The 19,254-nt window shown below is 39.0% G+C and overlaps 1 protein-coding gene across 3 annotated transcripts in view; it reads right to left on the bottom strand.

Moving 5' to 3' along the window:
• HAAO (3-hydroxyanthranilate 3,4-dioxygenase) overlaps positions 1-19,254 on the bottom strand; it is an 808,952-nt gene that overhangs the window by 126,565 nt on the left and 663,133 nt on the right. The window contains exons 10-11 of one of the 3 annotated variants that reach the window (XM_044075087.1): positions 6,185-6,253; positions 5,586-5,654 (exon numbers count right to left, since the gene is read on the bottom strand). The exons of the other annotated variants lie outside the window; for them this stretch is intronic. Coding sequence (XP_043931022.1) covers positions 6,214-6,253 — 40 coding nt within the window. The 3' untranslated portion in view covers positions 5,586-5,654; positions 6,185-6,213. Of the gene's footprint in view, positions 1-5,585; positions 5,655-6,184; positions 6,254-19,254 lie in introns of those variants that run through there. 3 annotated transcript variants of the gene reach the window in all.

Raw genomic sequence — 19,254 nt, 5'->3', positions numbered from 1 at the left:
ATCTAGGCTGTTCTTAAAAATTTGCAAACTAGTACTTGCTTTAATGTAATTTGGTAGTCTATTCCATACATCAGCTAATCTGTTAGAGAACCAATTAGTACACTTCTCATTCCTATAGAATCTTCTACATAGGTTGTCTAATGATTCTCTGCCACATTTTGATAACCTCAAACATTCCCACAGGTAGTTGTCTCTAAATGCCTTATATACCTGAATAAGATCTCCTCTTAGATATCTGTCAGAGACATAATATACAAGTTCAGATATTTTAGTCTTTCATAATAACTTACATTTTCACATCCATGGATGCCCTTGATGTATTTCCACTGTACTCTTTCCAGTTTAGTTATGCTTGTTTTCTTATAAGGTTTCTATATTATTATTCCATACTCAAGTCTGGGTCTAATGTAACTGACAAACAATTACTTTAGGTCTGATTTCCTAGACTTTATAAATCTTTTTATACAACCTATAGTTCTATAACTATCATTAAACAATTTGTTGATATGATTCAAAAAACCCATAACTAGATCTACCCTTATACCCAGGTCCTTTAATGAGTCTACAGTTTCAATCACTATGTGCTGCATTAAATATTCACCTTTCAATTTATGTCTCCCAAATCTTAGTTTACCCAATTTCGGGTCAACTGCATATAGACTATGGAACACCTCAGATGAAAATATTAGGTCTGTAAGATAAACATTAAGGGCCTAGAACAGAGCATTGTGGGACACCCTGATTGTAAACAAGAATTTCACCCATCCAGGTGCTGTATGATACTTGCCATGTCTTATTTCTAAGCCATGCAACTATCCATCTTATTAAGAATATATCAATACCTTCTTGTTCTAATTCATTGATCAGTGTTTTGTGCATGACCCTGTCAAATGCTAAAGTTAAATCTATATAAATTACATCACAGCACATTTTTCATTCACAGCTGTTATTATATTACATAATATCATGTTACTAGGGGTAATAAATCTATTTTCAACATATGCTATATGGTTTCAAGTCCCAACCTATCTAGTTCTGACAATAACTTATCCAGTATTACCTTCTCCAGTATTTTTCCACAACATGAAAGTAGACTTAAGGGTCTATATGACTCCAGGTTTGTCCTACTCCCCTTTCCCTTAAAGATAGATTTAATAAGTTCATATCTTCAATCTTGAGGAATCTCCCCATATTTATATGATCTACTGAATAATAGAAACAATGATAATTTAAGTTCTCACTGAAGTGTTCTCAGGTCATTGTTGCTAATGCATTCTCCTCCCTGCCCTTTGTTTGGATCCAGTTTGTGCAGCTCTTTTTCAATATAATCTAATTTGATTCCAGTATCTGAGGTTACCTGGATGTCACTAGGAGAATTTATCACCCTCTTTGTGGAGCCAAGCTGTTTTGCATAAGATTTTGTAAATATATCTATAATCTGTTATGTCAGATAATACATTTTAGAATCTGCACACAGTTTATCAATTTGTATGTCTTTACTCCTTCCACATCTTATGTATCTATAAAAAAGTTTCCTATTACACTCAATATCTTTATATTAATTTTCTTCAAATCTTTCTTGATCTTGTCTCACTCTGTGCTTAATTTGTTTGGCCAGATTATTTATTTCAGTTTTCAAAGTTGTAATTCAATCTCATTTCCATATTATAGTTTTTTTTTCTCTCAACTTAATTAGGTATCTTGTTATTATGGAAATATATCCCCCTGATGTTTTATGCCTAGATCCTGATGTTAAACATTTTTAAATTTTTTTTTTTGCAGTCAATTTCTCTTTCAAAACTTTCCACATTCCATCTGCAGATTTCCACTGAACACCTTACTCCAGTTAGTTTTACATAGTGACAGTTTTGCTTCCATATAATCTGTAATTAACCTTCCGTGCATTGGTTTAGATTTCAGTTTGGCAGAATTATCTAGCAACAAATTAACCTTTGTAACCCCATGATCACTGCACATCGATTGTGGTAAAACTTGACTTGAAGTAACAGTAATTGCTTTAGGAACACAAACATAGTGGTCTTTACAGAGAATGACATCATCATAATGTTGTAGGTAACATATACTGTTATGAGACTTGTCTGCAAAGTCTGGACTTCAGATTTGCTTTTGTGATTGCAGTGTGCAAAAACACTTTAAAAGTCATCTAGGTGAAATAAGCTGTCATGAATGATTGCTGAGGTACTGAGACATACATGTACCTTTTCTCAATATGTTGTTTACACACACACACACACACACACACACACACACACACACACACACACACGCACACACACGCACACACACACACACACACACACACACACACACACACACACACACACACACACACACACACACACACACAGACACGCACACACAAACACATACTTTAGAAGGAACACGAATGCCAGTGCTGATGTATGTGTGTTCATATTCTGATGAATTGATGTCCACACTACAATAACAATATGCTTCTATCAGTAATAACCAATGGTTAGTGTCAGAATAAAGAACAACAGCAATTCACAAGGTAAGTGAAAGTGCACTGCAAAAAAGCAGTAAGCAACAGGAAAAGGCAAAGGTCAGCACTTTCCAAACCCAGTCCAACAATTTATTCTTTATTTTACTTAATCAGTTTAAAAGCCATACTGAGGAAGGCTGTTGCTGAAACTGGTATTTTAAACTGACTAAATAAAGAATACATTTTTGGATTGGGTTTGGAGAGTGCTGGCCTTCATTGTTTTTTTTTTCTGTTGCTAGTGTCAGAATAAACCCATGACTGAAGTAACAACACAGTTGTGATAATTATTTCTGTAGTGTAGTTGACACTGGACCTATTACTGAGATATCATTTCCAAGTGCATTGCTGCAGGGCACACGAGTCTGAGTAAGTATGTTTTCAGTGAAGAATATGTCCCTTCCCTTCTATTGTGTTAACAATGCCTTTTGATGTGACACAAGACAACTGGGCAATAACTATAGTAATACATTCCAAACACCTGTTTACGTAGTGCATAGCAGAGAAACTGATTTGTGTGAACAATGGCAAAGTGTAAACACATGCGAGATTCCCATTTCAAGAATACAACTTGAACTTGAGACGTAGTTAGTAATATATGTCATGGGAGAACTAGCTGACAGGTACTATGCTGTTCTTACTGTAGTTGATATTGGAAATGTTATGTCATAACTTTTATGACACTAACAACTATTGTTATTGCCTTCCCCATTTGTATGGAGTTAAGCGACAAGCAAATGTGGGTCTCTGCTTAAATGGAAAAAATGATAATATTTCTATTGGTTGGCCTTCCGTTGTGCAAACAGGGTAAGCAGCGATGTGCAGCTGTTAGAACTCTGGACAGTACCGAGTGTAAAACGTAATGCTGCTGCTGAGCTTTCCCTGTGGCACCAGGTGTAAGAGTAGTGAGCTCTTGGTCAGAGCACAGATAAGACAGCAGTCAAATCCAGATTATTCTCTTTTTGTTTACAGATGGTGACAGGATGACATTAGCTAAGTAAATGTGATTGTCACTGCAAATGTGATATATAATGACTATGGTAAAGTACTTATTTTTATCATTAATGCCTACAGTTGTACAATGATTAGCTGCTTTGCAGTCCTCACTGCAAACCATAATTGAATTGTGTGCACAACTTTCAAGAAGTGACAAGGGATGGTACATCTTCTGAAATGATTATTATGACTTAGCAGATATGCTAACTATCTGTGCATGGCCATCTATCCTGAAAAGTGTGTACAGTATGCTTTGTCACATTAAGGACAGTTTCCACATTACATTAACTGTAGATTTCATCCATCATCACCTGAACTTATCACAAACAGAATCCTGCAGATGATTTTAAAACATTGCACAGTACATGCAAAATGATAAACTATTGCATTAAGGTAATGTGTTAGTATTAACTATCAACACAGTCAAGTAAGTTTGCAGACACCATTCACCAACCTAATAGATGCACACAAATGAAGAGGACTTGGAGAGATATGATGAATACAAGGAGAGAGCAGCATACACCTAACAGTGTTTTGTTTAATGGTACATTAATAGTCATTATTTTGGTCTGTTATCAGTATTAACATTACATGCTGTGTAGCATGAAGTGAGCGGTATAATGGTAGAGAAGGCTTAGGATAGGGAAAACAGGCTTATGACAAGCAGAACAAGGTTAGATAAATATGTTATACCAGTGGGGATGGATGTCACATCAGATAATCATTTTTGGGCAGTAATATATCTCACTGAGAAATCATGACTGTGGCAGATTTTAATATGTGGATGATTAAATATATCATACACATACATCATTATTCTAAGAAATAAAGAAAGATGCAACTGGAATTCAACACTTGAAGCTATTGTCAAAAAAAGGTTCAGTTAAGTGATTTAAGTCAACACTCTGCATTGAAATTTGCATTTTGTTGCATTCACAGTTTACATAACTGTCACAGTAAGTGCTTTTATTCTGGTTTAACTCTGTGTTCCTTTAGTGCAGTGAGTTTAAGCAATATTGCGTGATGATAATTGTACTAGTGTGGCCGATGGCAAAAACTCACCAGGTTTTGCTATAGGGCATAAAGAGCCATTCATTGCTGGTCAGCATTGGTGCATGATGCCAACCTCCACACAAATGCAGAAGACAAACTGTGAAAGCTTTATGGTCCATTTCTGGCCCTGTGTGCGGCATGTAATTCAATTTTTTGGCCAGATTAAAGGTGTGAAAATTGGGTATATAGGAAAATGGTGAAATGGGCGGTAAGCAGGAGGAAGAACAAAGGGGAAGCAATAAAGGAATTTGCAGGAGGGAATTAGAAAAGAACCATAGCTATCCACTTCTTTAACAATGTAATGGGAAAATGTAAACAAAATTGGAGGAATGTGGGCTGTCACTACAACACAGATGGAAGATAACAATGCAATAATGTTGTACAGCCATTTAGACCAAATCAAGTATGTCAAGAAGACACATATGCAAAGTGGAGAGCTATGTGTAGGACAATTTTTTTGTGGGTCAGGTATCCATTTTTTTAACTGCATTTTAAAAATAGAAAAACGTTGGCAAAGAGACATAGGAATGTCAGGATCAGGTAAGTAGGGTAGGTGAGGAAGCAGGTGCAAACAAACATGACAGACAAGACAGACACAGGGATGGAGATGGACACAAAAGTTTGGGGGCACACCATGATTGGGGATAGGTAGGGGACATCAGAGGCACATGCCCTTCAAGCATGGGAACAGTGAGAATCTAGTCCTCAACCTCAGAACTTTCATCACAATACCCTTCTTCAACTCCCTTAGGGATTGTTTGATGTGTTTTTTTTTTTTTTGCACTTTAAGGAGCAACTTTTCCAGACAGCTGAGGCAGGCACCAATGCTAGTTTCTAATATCTCATGCACCATACCTGGCAGCTCCTGGTGGGTGATGTAATCCACCCCTCTCCATCAATGCTTCCAGAATGTACCAATGCACTAGTAGCCAGAGCAATGCTACCTGATATGGATGAGCCAAATAGTGCAGTGTCTGCAGAGGCAGTACTACCAGGTTGCGTCCCAGAGGTGTTGGTGTGCCAGCCAGTAGAAGGTTGGCAGGCTGACGAGCAGTGGCTGGCCTACCTCTCTGTGCTGAAAAGACTTTGGTTTGTTGAAAGGAAAATATGACATCAGAATGGTGTGTTCACATATATAAAATAAAAGAGAGAGAAAGGGTGGGGTAAGACAAAAAAAGTTGATTAGAGTCATCACATGTCACATGAATTCTTTATTACAATAAATATACTTTTATTGTTATATTGTCTACACAGCTTTCCAAATCTAAAATAGGATTATGAATTGTAACAAGTTATCCTTGCAATACGCATACATTGTATATATGCTTTTAAAGATAATACAGACTAAGTTAACAACATGACATTAAATCCTATGCTGCTGGAATTTAAATTAAAAAGTGATATTTTTGTAATTTGAATGTATTTGTTATTGCGGTAATTGAACCCAACAAATCTGAATTCACTATTACACTTGCCTAATACAATTACCAAGAGCTACAGAAGAAAGAATGCATGCTTGCTTTCACAGTTAAGATCTGCATGCTTAAGTTGCTAGTAATGTATGGAAGAAGAAGACTTTTAATACAATCATGTTCATTTGTGCTGCATACATACCCCTTGCCTCTCTGAGTCTTTCTAATCTTTCAGCACATGCTGCACTGTACAATGAAATGTCCTGAGCAGCTATAAAATAAAGAAGAAGACAAAAAGAGACATGAAAGCATTGATCAAAACCAGTCTTGGCTTTCTATATCCTCTCATATCATTTAAAGTTTATCTATATACTTAAACAACTGTGGGATATCAGCAATCTAAAGTCATCCAGCCACTGATTGAGTTGTGCCTGCTTGTGCTGTTTTGTGTTATTATAATGGTGCCTGCATTTCTCACCAGTGCATGGTATGCCAATTGCACTGGAGACAGCCTTGGCTAGACTGTTCCAAGCCTCAGCCCACCAAGACCCAGTATAGTATACCTGCAGCAGCCTATGGCTGTAGTACTTTACAAGGAGAAGAATAAATATTTTAAAGTCCTCTACACCCCACCTTCAAGCCCTAAATTGGGTACAACACTTTCTAGTGCCTGCCATGTCTGCACAGGTCCTCTAACAACAGTTACATTTTTTTCCAGCCAATTTGATATATCGTGTTTTATGGCCAGTGTGAAAACCTGTGCAACCATGCCAACCACATTTGTATGATGTTAAGTGGAGAGCAACAATGCCATACAAAGATGAAGACAGTTTATGAAATAAGGATAATATAACATTTGGCATTAATTTATGGCATGAGTGTTGCTGTACTTGACAACAGTTTGTCCAATGGGCAACACTGATATGTTAAATGACTTATAGGTTCATAGGTTCATAGATGTGTACTAGGCTAACAACCACAAGGGCTGATTTAAGCCTAGCCATGCATCGCAACTCTCTGACAAGTTCTGGTACCCTTGATAAGTGTAAACAGGGGTTTGGGAGGTGAAATATTTACAAGGAGGTGCCTGGGAGATGGACCATTTACAGGCTGCCTGTGTCTATTAGAGACATTGGTGGCAAACCAAGGAAGAATTTCTTTTTCCCCTTCCAATTGTTCAAATTACACTTGAATTGGGTTAGAGAGGAACTCTGCTTCACATGGATGGGAAGCCTCTTCCAGAGAAGAGGTAGTCTCTGGGATACATACCTGTCTCTCTAGTGGGTCCTATTTATATCACAGGCAAAGTTTAAGTCTTTAGAATGGGCACTCTGATGCTGTTTGTTTTGCAGATATGCAAGAGGTCCATGTGAGTGGGGTCTGACAATGCCTTGTATGCCAGGCATTGATCTCCCCTCAACAGTCTGTAGGAGACAGAATACAGGGATAGAGCCTGGAGGTGGTCTACATAAAACATGTTACTTATGCCCTTTATTATTTTAGTGAGGAAGCACTGTGGACATTCCACTTGTTGGATATGCCAAGTTAGTTACATACTAAATGGGGTATTGTACTCAGTGATAGGTCTGATGAATGCTAAATATAGAGGAACAATGACTTATTTTGACCTAGGTGCCAAGCATTTGTTTATACAGCATTCAAAATGAAGCGCTGTACAACAATGGCCAATGAAGTATGTTTCTCTTGAGAAATAGGTAGCGTAATTAAATAATATAAAACTTGTAAAAGTGCAGCATATATATAAAGACTTGCATGAATTTCCAATGCTTCAATTAAATGCACTTACAAGATATCCACTCTGTGAATGCAGTTACACTGTAGCAAAATGATGGTTTCAAGGTGTCCAATCTTCCAAGTCTGATATACAAAGTATCCAGACTGAAGATGTAGTAGCTGCTGTAAAACTGTAGCAAGCAGTAAATACAACTTAACCAATCAAACAGTTCAAACAGGGTTTGGGAGGGTGGCCTAATGGTTAAGGTGTTTGCCTTACAAACACAAGGTGCAGGGCTTGATTCTCAAAAGCGATAATTGCTACACTTAAAATGGCTTGTAAGGGCAGTTAGCTTAGTACTAACCTATGAATCTATGAAATAGGAGCTTCTGGCTTTAGTGGCAGTTAAAATACTTTTATTGCAAAAAAAATTATTAACATCTTCATGTCGAGTTAAAATCTTGGTATAGAATAAAACAGTCCCTCTGTATTCCAGAAAATAAGCACTTTCGGTATCTTCTTCAGATCGTAAAGATTGGGACTGGAAGTTCCTTTTTATAGTTCTTACTTCCTTTACTTTTGGAAGAATCATTCAATCATCACAGTGTCAGTTAGCTGTTTGAATGCACCAATCCTCTTCCTTCTCAGTTGAGGGTGTTCTATTTCCTATGCTTTTTGCTTTTGAGGGGTGTAACCAATCATGAATTATTAAGCCAGACACACCTCCATATTAAGTAATGGTTGGTCTTCTAGCTTTTAGTATAGGTTTCAGTGGAATGATGTTATTCAAGCCAGGCTCAATATCAGCATGGAGGTTCACAATCCACTTACTCTCCCTGCATTCAGTAATATTTTCAATGTCACCTTTTCTTACTCCACTATATACATTCTCTATCACTTTACAAGTGAAATAATGACCATTTCTTTCAGCATGAGTTGCTAAAGCATTATGTGGATCCTTATTGGTAATGTCTCTTTGATGTCTCAGAATGCGATTTTTAAACAGCTGATTAGTTTTTCCTACATAGAATGCGGGACATAATTTGCAGGTAGCCATGTATACCACATTGGGGATTACACAAGTGGCTTTAACATTAAAAGTGTATGTTTTCTTTGTCCTTGGATGTTCAAATTCGTTATTACAATCAATCAATGGGCATTGTTGTACAATGGCCACACTTGAACGCCCCTTTATGTCCAATAATTTTATGTTTACTGAACACATCCTTTGTGCAAAGTAACCTCTTCAATTTTTTTCTTATTCTTGTAGCCAAAGCATGGTGTTTCGCCTACAGTGTCTTTTAGCTTGACATCCTGGGTAAGGATTGGCCAAAACTGCCTTATTATAGATTTAATTTGTGTGTTATTTGTGCTGTAGGTTAGCATCACTCTGGTGGTTCTGCCTTCTGTCTTATATTTCTTTGAAATAACTTCTTGGACATTCACATCCTTTTCATTATAAACTCTATTTCTTAGGTTTTGTTGTAAAAATAAGATTTCCTTTTCTCTTGTCTCATCTTTCTACATCTTTTATGTATACTTTGTATTTCATTTCGCATAATGTTTTTAATGACATGTTTAGGATGCATACTGCTTTTCAATAAGTAATGATTTCTCCATGCATTTTTTCGGTGTAATTCAGTTTCCAACATATTTTCATTAAGAATGACATTCCCGTTCAAGAATGCAATTTGACTGTGAGAGTGTTCTGCTGTAAAGCTTAAGAAGGAGGTAGTCCTATTTAAATGTTGATGGAATAATTCGAATTGTGATACGCTTCCTTCCCATAAAATACAGAGATCATCCACAAATCGACCATAAAATTTAATGCAGTCATACCATGGATTATTTGAATTCAATACATGCTCCAACTCCCACTTTACAAGCACAAGATTTGAGTAGCTGTTTGCATAGTTGGTGCCCATGGCTAGGAAGCCTGAAACTGATTCTAGCACTCGGCTCTCCTTGTCAATAAGGAAAAATTAATTATAGGCACTAAACAGCCTATAATTGCAAAGTACCTTGCAAAAGTAAGGCTAAACAGCTCTTAAACTTTACAAGAAAGCACTAGGAAGCCTGAAACTGATTCAAGCACTCAGCTCTCCTTGTCAATAAGGAGAAATTAATCATAGGCACTAAACAGCCTATAATTGCAGAGTACCTTGCAAAGGTAAGAGAAAACAGCTCTTAAACTTTACAAAAAAGCACCTAAACAGGCATGTCCAAGGGTCAGCTTCTCGTGATTTTTCCTGTCCAACCTGGTGAATCTGGGCCTACTGGGGCAGTGCGGCAACTGCCTCATGTACACAGACAATCCTCTCCTCCTACCACCCAACACTACAATCTGCGAGAGATGCACTTACATAGCCAAACTGGAAGCTAAGCTCTATCCATCCAAAATTGTGCTAGACAGTCAAGAGGAGAAGGCTAACACCTGCATTACACCTCAAGCAACTCATAGCCCTTCAAAACCCACACCATCAACACCCACACATAGCAACACTAAACCCACATATGCAGAGGCCCTTAACATTAACCTGCCCAAGCAACAAGGACCTCCGAAGCCGAAACGCAAACAAACAACAGTCACAACCAAAGTGACACATAGCTCACAACACCAGTTTGCCACCCAACAACAGCCCCTAAGGCAAGACAATGAACCCAACACTTTAGTCATAGGTGACTCTATACTCAGGCACACTGATGTCCCACTCACAAGGCTGAACAAGGAGAAAATTACAGTCAGCTGCCTGTCAGGTGCCAAGATCCGCCACAAAACGCATGCACTCAAGTCACTCCACAACAAGTACAAATATGACTCTGTCATTGTCCATGCTGGAGTGAATGACTTGAGACGTACCTTCCTGGACTACATGAAAAGAGACATGGAAGAGCTCTTGAATCATGTGACCCAGGTAGGTATGACCCTAGCCCTGAGTAGCATCCTGTCTTCTCCCAGAATGATACCACAGTATAAGAACAAAATGATTGACATCAACAATTGGCTAAGCTTTTGGTGTCATTCAAATGGGATCCAGTATTTGTCTGCCTGGGAAGACATGATTGACAAACCACGATGCTTTGCCAGAGATGGTCTGCATCTGTCACCCCTGGGATTCAGGTTACTAGCTAAAGCTCTTGCCACCCCTATAGTGCCTTTTTTAGACAAGGTTCAAAGGATAAAACCAGCACCATAACAGATACAAGCATGCAAAATCTGAAGGTAATGCTACTCAATGCTAGAAGTCTAAACCTCAAAATGCACTCTCTCGAGGCACTCCTAAAAATGGAGAACATCGATATTTGTGCAGTAACTGAGACCTGGTTCAAGGCTCCAGAGAGCACCCCTGCAATACCAGGCTACAATTCTTACCACACTTTTTGGCCACAAAACCAAGACCGAAACACTAAAGGTGGAGGAGTGTCCATATTCACCAAGGATATTCACACCTCCAGGCTAGTTGCTCAACACAATAAATCTGAAATTCTCCAGGTGGAACTAACACTAGGTAAGTCTGCAATCCAAATTGTAGCTTGCTACAGATCCCCCACCATGCCCCAAGATTCTCACTACACCTTTCTAAACATACTGGAAAATATTAAGATACAACCAAACACCCTAATACTGGGTGATTTCAACTACCCTGCCATTATTTGGGAAAACTACTCGGGTACCAACTCCTTTTCCCAACGGTTCTTGGAATTCATAAATTCCAATGACCTGGATCAACTAATCCATTGTCCCACCCAGGGAGCCAATATCCTAGACATGGTCATTACCAGCATGTGAGATAGATGCTCCACACCAGTGGTCACCCCCTCATTGGTCATGTCTGACCATAAGCAAATCACCTTTGACATCTACATCCCACCCCCACCCCCAGTAAGGAAACCTCCTTAAAAAACTTCTCTAAAGTCAACTTCATGCTACTGAAGTCAGAAGTGAGAAACTTTACAACACCCACGCAGACGAGATCTGGAAGTTCGACTGCAGAATCCTACACTGAGGCACTGTACAAGCATATCCACTCGTGGATGAATCATGCCATCCCAAATAGAACCAAGATGCTCTTCTCCAAAAAATGGAAGCCAATCTGGTGGTCCCCTGCTATAAACAAACTATACAACAGAAGGAAGAAACAGTTGCAGAAAAGAGGAAAATCCCAGGATGCAAAAATCTCCCTCACCAGCCTCAGTAAGAAGCTGAGATCCCTCATAAAATCCTGAAGAGCTAGTTATAAAAATAAAATTGCCAAAGATTCCAAAGACAAATACAAGGCATTCTATAGTTATGTCAAGAATCTAAATGGCAATGCTCAGATCTGCTCTGAGCTACAACAGAATGGCATTAAATATACTGATCCTAAGGATATTGCCAATATCCTGATAGATCAATTTAGTACCAACTTCACCCCCCTCTCACCCCCTAAAGGGCCCATCTCAATACCAAAAGATTGCCAAATTCCGATAATCATGGCCACACAGGTAGAAACCACACTCTCCAAAGCTAAGAATACAGCATCCATGGGACCAGATGACATTCCAGGCTGTGTACTACATGAACTACAAAATGAACTGGCACCTCACCTAAGTGTCATGTTTAATCATAGCCTCACCTCAGGCTTCGTGCCCACTGAGTGGCGCACAGCTACAGTTATCCCGCTCCACAATGGAGGATCCGCCTTGGATCCCGAGAGCTACCGTCCCATCAGTCTGACAAGCCTGATCTGCAAGGGCATGAAACACATTATTATGGAACTTATAAACAAAGACATTGGCAATCTTCAAACACTGGACCCCACCCAGTTTGGGTTTGTGAAGGGCCGATCTTGGCTCCTGAATCTGATTTACTTCTTCAAATCAGTCTCCAGAGCTGTGGACGAGGGTAAGGTGGTCCACACAGCCTATCTGGACCTCGCCAAGGCCTTCGACAACATCCCCCACTCTGGAATCATAGATAAACTTACTAAACTGGGCATAAATCCCTACGTCACTCGATGGGTTGCCAACTGGTTTACTGACAGAACCCAGATTGTAAAAGTAGCCGACTCCAAATCCAGCTCCAGACAAGTGACAAGTGGAGTACCTCAGGGTTCAGTCCTGGGACCACTCTTGTTTGGCATCTACTTCTCTGAAGTACAGGCCAACACTAACGGACTCTGGCTAACAAAGTTTGCAGATGACTGCAAACTGGGAGCCATTATTGAATCCCCAAATAATGTGGATATTCTACAAAAAGGCCTTACAGAAACAGATTCCCAGTGCCAGAGCCATGGGCTCAAGCTTAATGCCAAGAAATGTATAGTTATCCCCTTTGGAAAAAAACATGTACCCATGAATTACCACATAGGTAGCAGGATGCTAAACATCGAAAGTGTGATGAGAGACTTAGGGACACAGGTGGACAGTGGTCTCACTTTTGATAACCACATCGCCACAACAGTCAGGAAATCCTTCTATGTGGCACACCTCATCACTAAGGGCTTTTCATCCAGAAAAAAAGGAGGTCTTTGTTCCACTGTACTCATCCCTCATTAGACCCATTATAGAGTATAATGCCCCGTTTGGTATGTACCTCACAAGACATCTGCAACAGCTGAAAAGGCCACAGAAATACCTCATTAAAAGAATCACAGGCCTAAAGAAGATGCCATATGCTGACCGTTTAAAAAAACTCCAGCTATACTCTGTGGCATATCGTCTACTCAGAGACGATCTCTGCTTAACATACAAGGCCATGTCAAACCCTGAGCTGTTGGACATGCTCCACTTAAAGAAATCCCAATCCCTCAGAGCCACACACTCCAGGGATCTAAACCTTGTCATCACAATGAACAAAACATGCTGGAGAGATAGGTTCCTGACCCAGAGACTCCCCATACTCTGGAATAGACTGCCCATACATGTCAAGCAGAGCGCCTCATTGGCCCTCTTCAAAAGGAACCTTGATGATTGGATGGGAGATAGGAAATTCACCCCGGGGATCATGTCAGTTGCCCTGCTAGACAGGGGCCCAGAGAAGTAAATATTGTGGGAAGTAATATCCAGGGAATTGTTATGGCTAGGCTTGCATAGGCCCTAGGGCCGATAGCCTAGTACCAACCTATGAACCTATGAACTTAAGATAGTTCTTAGTTCCTTCTCCACAAATAGCGACATTGCTTCTGTCATCCACCCTTGTCCTGCTACTATAGGACGAAGTGGAGGGTTATAAACGTCCTTGTGAATCTTGGAAGTCCATTTATATTCGGAACAGTGGATTTTGTAATGTTCAAAAAATTATAAAGGTCCAGATCTACTTGGCCTTCAGTCAACATATCCTGAAGTAGTGAAGACACTTTTTGTATGGTTTGATTCAGCTGGGTTGGTGTAACTCTGTAATATGTCTTCTCATCTTGTAACATAGTAGTCATTTTCTTCTTATATCAATTGGTATCTATAACCACTATAGTACCTCCTTTGTCTGCTGGTTTAATTACAACATTCTCCGCTGCTTTTTACAAACTGTTTCGCTATGTTAAATGGGTTTAACATAGTGAGACAGCTTTAAAAAAAGCAACGGAGAATCTCTGTTGCTTTTATTAAAGCTGTCTCGCTATGTTAAACTCGTTTAACATAGCAAGACAGTGTGAAGCAATGGAGATCTTGCATTCTCCGTTGCTGTAAAAAAAGAGTTATAGTAATGGAAAAAGTCTGGACGACCGGACCTTTTTCCATTACTATAACTCTGATTTACAACGTGCATGCATGTTTTTGAATCTTAATGCGGGGTCATTGTATAATTGAATTCAATACGTGCCCCAACTCCCAATGTACAAGCACAAGATTTGAGTAGCTGTTTGCATAGGGGGTGCCAATAGATTGATGTACCATACACAAAATAGTTGCTCTCCAGTATTAAGTCTAATAATGCACAAATTCTACTGGTTTCATTAACAGTTTTTTTGTGGCTTAAGATCTTTCTTACAGCTTCTACGCCTGCTTCATTGGGAATGGAGGTAAATAAACTATTCACATCCAGGGTGGTCACAAGTAGGTGGTCATATTCCGTGATGTTATTCATAGTTTGGTTTATCTTTCTTAAAAAGTCATCAGTATCCTGCAGAACTGTCTCAAAGGATTTTAAGATAGTTCTTAGTTCCTTCTCCACAAATAGTGACATTGTTTCTGTCACCCACCTTTGTCCTGCTACTATAGGATGTAGTGGAGGGTTATAAAGGTCCTTGTGAATCTTGGGAAGTCCATTTATATTTGGAACAGTGGGTTCTGTGATGTTCAAAAAATTATAAAGGTCCAGATCTACCTGGCCTTCAGTCAACATATCCTGAAGTAGTGAAGACACTTTTTGTATGGTTCAGCTCAGCTGGATTGGTGTAACTCTGTAATATGTCTTCTCATCTTGTAACATAGTGGTCATTTTCTTCTTATACCAGTCAGTATCCATAACCTCTATAGTACCTCCTTTGTCTGCTGGTTTAATTACAACATTCTCATTTTATTGCAAATTGCATAGGGCTTGTCTTTCTTCATATGTAATGTTTAGTATGCGTATCCATATTTAATTCCTCCACTGCATTATTACACAGCCGCATAAACAACTCAAAAGCAGGATGGGCTACAGGTACGAATGTACTTTGTTTCCTTAAAGTTCTAACTTGTTGTGTGTTTGTGCCATAGATGTTTCTTAGTGTCACATTGCATCCAAAATGCTTTATATCTATAACAAATTCATTCAGATCAGATCTTAAAGAGGGCATTAAAGTTAATCCCTTCTGTAGGACGGAAGTTTCTGCTTGGGTCAATTCATATTGAGAGATATTCACCACTATGGAATTCTTTAATTCAATATTTTCTTTCTTTTTCTGTCTTGACTGTGAGTTCGTGGGTTCTTGTAACTGGTCTGATTAAAAAAAAAAAAACAGACGTTGTGTGGTAATAGGGAGAAAAGAGCTCCCTTTCTTAGGAATGGCTCCATGGTTGTCTTTGTTTGGCCACTCGGGCTTCACCCTCGTGACCAAACCACACCAACCGTGGGTAAATCCAGAATTACCCACACCCAGGCATGGGTTATTGCTATAATAATCCATGGTATGAATGCATTAAATGTTATTGTCGATTTGTGGATGATCTCCTTATTTTATGTGAAGGAAGCGTATCACAATTCGAATTATTCCATCAACATTTAAATAGGACTACCTCCTTCTTAAGCTTTACAGCAGAACACTCTCACAGTCAAATTGCATTCTTGAACGGGAATGTCATTCTTAATGAAAATATGTTGGAAACTGAATTACACCGAAAAAATGCATGGAGAAATCATTACTTATTGAAAAGCAGTATGCATCCTAAGCATGTCATTAAAAACATTATGCGAAATGAAATACAAAGAATACATAAAAGATGTAGCAAAGATGAGACAAGAGAAAAGGAAATCTTATTTTTACAACAAAACCTAAGAAATAGAGTTTATAATGAAAAGGATGTGAATGTCCAAGAAGTTATTTCAAAGAAATATAAGACAGAAGACAGAACCACCAGAGTGATGCTAACCTACAGCACAAATAACACACAAATTAGATCTATAATAAGGCAGTTTTGCCCAGTCCTTACCCAGGATGCCAAGCTAAAAGACATTGTAGGTGAAACACCATGCTTTGGCTACAAGAATAAGAAAAATTTGAAGAGGTTACTTTGCACAAAGGATGTGTTCAGTAAACATAAAATTATTGGACATAAAGGGACGTTCAAGTGTGGCCATTGTACAGCATGCCCATTGATTGATTGTAATAATGAATTTGAACATCCAAGGACAAAGAAAAAAATACACTTTTAATGTTAAAGCCACTTGTGTAACCCCCAGTGTGGTATACATGGCTACCTGCAAATTATGTCCCGCATTCTATGTAGGAAAAACTAATCAGCTGTTTAAAAATCGCATTCTGAGACATCAAAGAGACATTACCAATAAAGGTCCACATAACGCTTTAGCAACTCATGCTGAAAGAAATGTCGGTCATTATTTCACTTATAAAGTGATAGAGAATGTATATAGTGGAGTAAGAAAAGATGACATTGAAAATATTACTGAATGCAGGGAGAGTAAGTGGATTGTGAACCTCCATGCTGATATTGAGCCTGGCTTGAATAACATCATTCCACTGAAAGCTATACTAAAAGCTAGAAGACCAACCATTAGTTAATATGGAGGTGTGTCTGGCTTAATAATTCATGATTGGTTACACCCCTCAAAAGCAAAAAGAATAGGAAATAGAACACCCTCAATTGAGAAGGAAGAGGATTGGTGCATTCAAACAGCTGACTGACAGCGTGATGATTGCATGATTCTTCCAACAGTAAAGGAAGTAAGAACTATAAAAAGGAACTTCCAGTCCCAATCTCTACGATCTGAAGAAGATACCGAAAGTGCTCATCGTCTGAAATACAGAGGGACTGTTTTATTCTATACCAAGATTTTAACTCGACATGAATATTTTAATAATTTTTTCTATAATAAAAGGATTTTAACTGCCATTAAAGCTAGAAGCTCCTATTTGAACTGTTTGAACTGTTTGATTGGTTAAGTTGTATTTACTGCTTGCTACAGTTTTACAGCAGCTACTACATCTTCAGTGTGGATACTTTGTATATCAGACTTGGATGATTGGACACCTTGAAGCCATCATTTCGCTACAGTGTAACTGCATTCACAGCGTGGATATCTTGTAAGTGCATTTAATTGAAGCATTGGAAAGTCATGCAAGTCTTTATATATATGCTGCACTTTTACAAGTTTTATATTATTTAATTACGCTACCTATTTCTCAAGAGAAACGTACTTTATTGGCCATTGTTGTACAGCGTTTCATTTTGAATACTGTTTTTACTTGTTACTGATAGCTGTACTTTAGCATTAGGAGGTAAGCTCGTTACATTACCTTTGTTTATAAGTTACACAACATAGAATGATGTCCTTACTACTGTAGACACGTGATGGTCAAAGGCTAGACTACTACCTATGTGTGTCTCCGAGTCTCTGACTACTGAGTCAGGTCTTGGGGGTATGTTGTCAATATGATAGTTTCCAGGGGTAGATGACTTTCCGAAGGAAACTTTTATGCATTTCTTGGCATTTAGTTTTAGTCCATGAATCTGGCACCAGTTGTTTATCTGTGTCAGCCATACTTGGAAAACATTTGTGTCAATGGATGATTCAATGATAGATCCTAATTTCCAATCATCTGCAAATTTAGTCAGCCAGAGGCCACTGATGTTGGCCTTGACTTCATAGCAGTAAATGCCAAAAAACGAGAGGTCACAGGACCAATTCCTAAGGGACTCCACTTTTGACTGGCCTCTTTGTAGAGGTGGACTCACCAATGGCCATCATCAGTCATGGTTTGAGTGCATACCTTGCATCCCCCAGTAAATGGCCTTGTGGGTTATTCCTCCTGGAAAACCTCTGATAGAGCTGGGAGTTGTGCCAGATATGAGTCATGATAACTGCTGGCTTGCCAGCACACACATTCAGGATGATTCCCTTAGCATTGCACAGGACCTGGCAGCTAATGGAGTGAAAGCCTTTTTCTCTTTACATAGATCTTTCCCTGCTCTCTGGGTGGTGCATTGATCTCAATGTGTGTGCAGTCTGTGGGGTCTACTTTGAAACATCTGAAACCCATAACATCTAATTTCATAACATTGAGACAAGAACATGTAAAACCTATAACATATAATTTCATAACATCTAACACTACAGATCACAAGAAAATAACATCCCCTCCACATATAACGACACTAAACTACCAAACACACTTTTTACTACATTTCTGCAGGGAGGCAAGCCCCCCTGCACCCCCATATGGGGGGCACCCCCCCATAAATTAAATATACCAACTCCAAGATCGCACTACAGTGGAAAGAAGTTAATTTCCTAACCCCACTGTATCAAGCCCCCCTGCAGAAACATAATAAAAAGTGTGTTTGGTAGTCTGGTGTCATTGTTTGTCATTATATGTGGAGTGGATGTTATTTTCATGTTTTTGTACTGTTAGATGCTATGAAATTCAATTTTGGGTTTTAGATGTTCTGGTCTCAATGTTATGAAATTAGATGTTATGGGTTTTACATGTTTTGAAGGGGACCCAGTCTGTGGCACCCAAAACTTCAAGGAAGTGTGCTATGGGGCAGAAATCCTGCATAATTGCAGCTCTGTCCTCTTTGGTATGGGTAAAATGTATATAGTCAATGGCATGCTGTAACATAGCATTCAGGAATTGATGTAGGATCCTGGATGCTGATTCCTGTGATACCCCCAGCATGTCCAATGTTGGTCTCTAGAAGGTTCCTGCAGCTAAAATTCTGTGGGCTACAGATACCTTGGTCTCCACAGGTACTGGTTCCCCTTGGTCTGTCCTTGCTCTCAGTTGAGGACAACAAAGGTTGCAGACTTCCTGGAGCGTGTCTCTATCAACCTGTAGTGCTCTACTATTTCCACCTTATGCAGACCATTAAAAGTTAAATGAGGCTTAAACACCCTT

The sequence above is a fragment of the Protopterus annectens genome, chromosome 6.part0 (assembly GCF_019279795.1).
Source record: "Protopterus annectens isolate FY-2018-M chromosome 6.part0, PAN1.0, whole genome shotgun sequence".
In the NCBI taxonomy this organism is placed as follows: domain Eukaryota; kingdom Metazoa; phylum Chordata; order Ceratodontiformes; family Protopteridae; genus Protopterus; species Protopterus annectens.
The sequence above is the reverse complement of the archived record's forward strand: the minus strand, read 5'-3'. Positions and strand labels throughout refer to the sequence as shown.